The following is a 4,029-nucleotide window of genomic DNA, read 5'->3' as shown; positions in this document are numbered from 1 at the left end:
ATCTTTGATGCGGATTGAGCCTGACTAATGTCGACATTTTCCCGTATAGCTTCGATGGCATTAACCCTTTATTCAACACACTTCAAACCCTCTTCACTTTCAGGTTGCTCTGGAACCTCTTCCTCTTCAAGTTGCTGTTCTGTTTCCATACTTTCATCGTCTTCCCTTTCGCCATAATTACCGTCCTCGCTGAAGAACTGAAAATAATAGCTCATATCATACTACCTCTTCTGCTCTTTTAGATTAAAGGGGGCTTAACACACAAAATTTAGTAAAATGATTAACGTAAGTTAGGATGTATTTATAATTCCCGCTGGAAGTGACTGAAAATTCATTAGATCAATTTGGCACCTCGATAAAAACGAGTGGCTTCTAATTGGTTTCACGACAAGCCCTTTTGGTCGCTTCCGACTCTTTTTTAAATGACACTCTACACGAAAGTTAATAAACAGGTTACAATATTCCATAGTTATGTTAGACCATTTTTTTTTAACTTCAAATAAAGTTTACTTGTCGCCACCATGACCAACATCTTTATGTGTCTTTTCTATTGCACCATGCACTTCCTGAAACGCTGCTACGTATTTACAATGTTCTTCCCCATCTGTTCTTTTCTTTATCAAACATTCCGTTTCACCAACCTTAAGAATCTTATATCTTGAACGATATTTATAATCAATAGTGGTGATAGCATCACTTTCTAGATCCTTTGATAACTTTGATATAATATCTTTCACTTTTTCAAGCGAGAACAGTCTTGCGTTCTTCCCTTTTCCTTCAACGATGGTCCGTAACCTTGCCTCGAAATTTTCTTTTACTTCCATCGCTGAAGCCATGAGGATTATTCGATGTTCGCCAATAACTGTAATAAAGAATGAAAAGAATTCCATAACTAATCTACGTATTTGTCGAGAGAATTATCATGAGTACCGTATGTTTCAATTCACGCCTTCACTCCTATTTACAAGTTGATAACAATTGTTGGTGATAGTAACAAGAAATTAGGCTACTAAAACTTACTTATAAATGGCCAAACTGACATTAACAAAAGAGATTAGAAAAGGATATAACATTAAAAGTTAAAAATAGTGTCAACATATTATATTCTATTCACAAAATCTCTTCACCCATTAATTACAGATGGTATAGTAGTCATTTTATCAATATTCGGCAAAATGGTCTTGCCGAGGTTTGAAACCCTGCTGATGTTAAATACTAGGCAAGAAAAATTGCTCATTTTATATAATCGGCAAATCGCTCAATAATAGGCATTTCTATTGCCGATTTTCAATACTCAGCAATTTTTCATAATGAGCGTAACATATATATATATATATATAGAGAGAGAGAGAGAGAGAGAGAGAGAGAGAGAGAGAGAGAGAGAGAGAGAGAGAGAGAGAGATATTATTTATAAATACATATATATAAATATATACTGTACATATATATACACACACATATATATATATATATATATATATATATATATATATATATATATATATATATTTACATTTATATATATATATATACATATGTATATATAACATATATATACATATATATGATATATATACATACATATATATATATATATATATATATATATATATATATATATATATATATATATATGTACATATATATATTGTACCCTTAAACATAAACTGCAATAAACGCTTGAACACAATCAAAATGGTGAGGATAGGGTATTTCAAATTTGTCAATAGGCAGCTCAAAAGTACGTTAATTCAGTGAACTTGTTATTTATTCATAATAGAACGGGCATAATAAATGTATATTATAATGGTGAAACGTCCCTAAAGAAAAACCTAGCATTTGTTTTCTCTGAAAAAGTTTCTGTACTTATCATGTACTTTAGTCCTATCCGTTCCCTGCTTATGTTCTGATTTATGGAAACATTGTATATATCAATGGAAATTAATTATTATTTCGATATCCTTTTCAGCATTTTCATATCTGTCAGAATAATCATAACCTTTTTTTACCGAAGTGATGGGTATCCCCTGTAAATAACGATAAATTCAGAACAAAATCGCATATCCTTTCGAAACACGGCCATTGCATCAGCGACGAAGGGCTTTAATTCATACATATGTTGCAGTGAGGGCAGGACTGCAGAAACCTCCATACACGTGCAAACTAGTTGTCCGTTCACGGGAACGGACGGCTAGATTTTCGACTTTCGTTTCAGTTCATCCGGTCCCCTTTACGGCCTGCCTTCAGTTGAAAATACCCACATACACGCTCAAACTGGCCTGAACAAAATGGTTAAATCTGATTTCATCAGCCGGCCTGTAAGTTAAAACTGTGCGTGTAAAGCACTGGCTGTTGCTTCATTGCAATCAAATACCGATCCTATGACACAACCTCCCTTGTAGTAAAAAAAAAAAAACTTGATAAGTAGTGCATAAGAGGATTTATAATGGTTAGCAATTTCTAAGACCGTCTATTTTCTTGGATTTTTTACCGGGGGAAAACATTTGATATTTCAAACGCATTAAAAATAAATCACGAAATCTTCAAGGTTGTATCAATTGTTCGTCATTCTTAATCGAAACATTTTGTTATATAGTTTTAAGCTACTACCGATAGACTGCGACTCAATGTCTTTATATAGCTACATATTTTTGCAATTCAAATGCATATATCGTTAATAAAATTTAAAGGACATGACACGTTATGCACTTGGATATAAATACAATCATGTAAACACTTTATATATATATATATATATATATATATATATATATATATATATATATATATATGTGTGTGTGTGTGTGTGTGTGTGTGTGTATGTGTGTGTGTGTGAGAGAGAGAGAGAGAGAGAGAGAGAGAGAGAGAGAGAGAGAGAGAGAGAGAGACAAACCCACAAAAATACCTAATGATTTGTGGCAGGTCTAAAATCTTCACTTTCGATGTTCATAACTGTTATGTATTTTGTACTGTAATACTATATGCGCTACGGGTATTAAGAGTAATGTTGCAAAGTATTGCATTGATAGAACATGTTCCAACATAGTTTATAAGTGTAGTAGCACATGTTATAAAGGATTTAATCATCAATTAATTGTCCTAACGTTAGGATGTGATTTTTATTACTTTTGTATTGCAGTAGGATTCAGTCTTTTTGAGAGTGGTGCTCATTTGTTATTTTTGTATTGTTGTGCACGAGTTTTTTTTTTTTTTTTTTACATATTCTCTAGAGAGAGAGACAGAAGTTGTTACTGTAGAGCAGAGATGTAGACCTGAGGAAGATTAAACGTATTTTAATAAGTCTCTGATTATATCCATTTGCTAGAATGCACCAATGGGAATAACCCAGGTATCCATGGCAAAGAGTGCACATAGATTTTGCAGGTCCTTTTTTCAGGTTATTTGTTTTTGATAGTTGTAGATGCTTACAATAAGTAGCCAGAAGTAATTCCTATGAAGAAAACAACGTCCTACGCCACAATTCAAGATATAAGGAAATTTTTTCTACATATGGAATTCCTAAAAGTATTGTAACTGATAATGGTCCACAGTTTAGCTCACAGGAATTCCTAGAATTTTGTGAAGTAAATTGTATTAAACATACATTTTCAGCAACGTATCACCCTTCCACGAATGGAGAGGCGGAAAGATTTGTTCAAACATTTAAGCATAACATGAAATGCAGAAAAGCAAATGAAAATAACATATGTTTTTAATGTGTCAAAGTTTTTGTTGTCTTGTAGAACAACACCGCACAGTAAAACAGGTGTGACATCATCAAATTTGTTGATGGGGAGGAGGATTAGGAGTAAGTTAGATTTGTTGTATCTAAGTTTGCAAAGTGATTCAGAAGAAAAAGGGCATAAGCACATACAAAGTCTCCCAAAAGTAAGATTTTTTCCCGTTACTCTAATGGCATGGTAAGATCATACAATACTCCAGAAAAGTGGGTATTAGGAGAAATTGAAAAAAGATAGGAAATTTACATTATGATGTTCAAGTTGGGGGATTTATTGTGAAACGTCATGA

At 32.9% G+C, this 4,029-nt stretch overlaps 1 protein-coding gene across 1 annotated transcript in view; it reads right to left on the bottom strand.

The window, feature by feature from the left end:
- The window catches only part of LOC137615850 (uncharacterized), a 566-nt gene extending 564 nt beyond the window's left edge, over positions 1–2 (bottom strand). Inside the window, exon 1 of the mRNA XM_068345539.1 lies at positions 1–2. This exon is cut by the window's left edge and continues 389 nt beyond it. Coding sequence (XP_068201640.1) covers positions 1–2 — 2 coding nt within the window.
- Positions 3–4,029: the final 4,027 nt, after the last annotated feature.

Source organism: Palaemon carinicauda, chromosome 22 (assembly GCF_036898095.1).
Source record: "Palaemon carinicauda isolate YSFRI2023 chromosome 22, ASM3689809v2, whole genome shotgun sequence".
Lineage (NCBI taxonomy): Eukaryota > Metazoa > Arthropoda > Malacostraca > Decapoda > Palaemonidae > Palaemon > Palaemon carinicauda.
The sequence above is the reverse complement of the archived record's forward strand: the minus strand, read 5'-3'. Positions and strand labels throughout refer to the sequence as shown.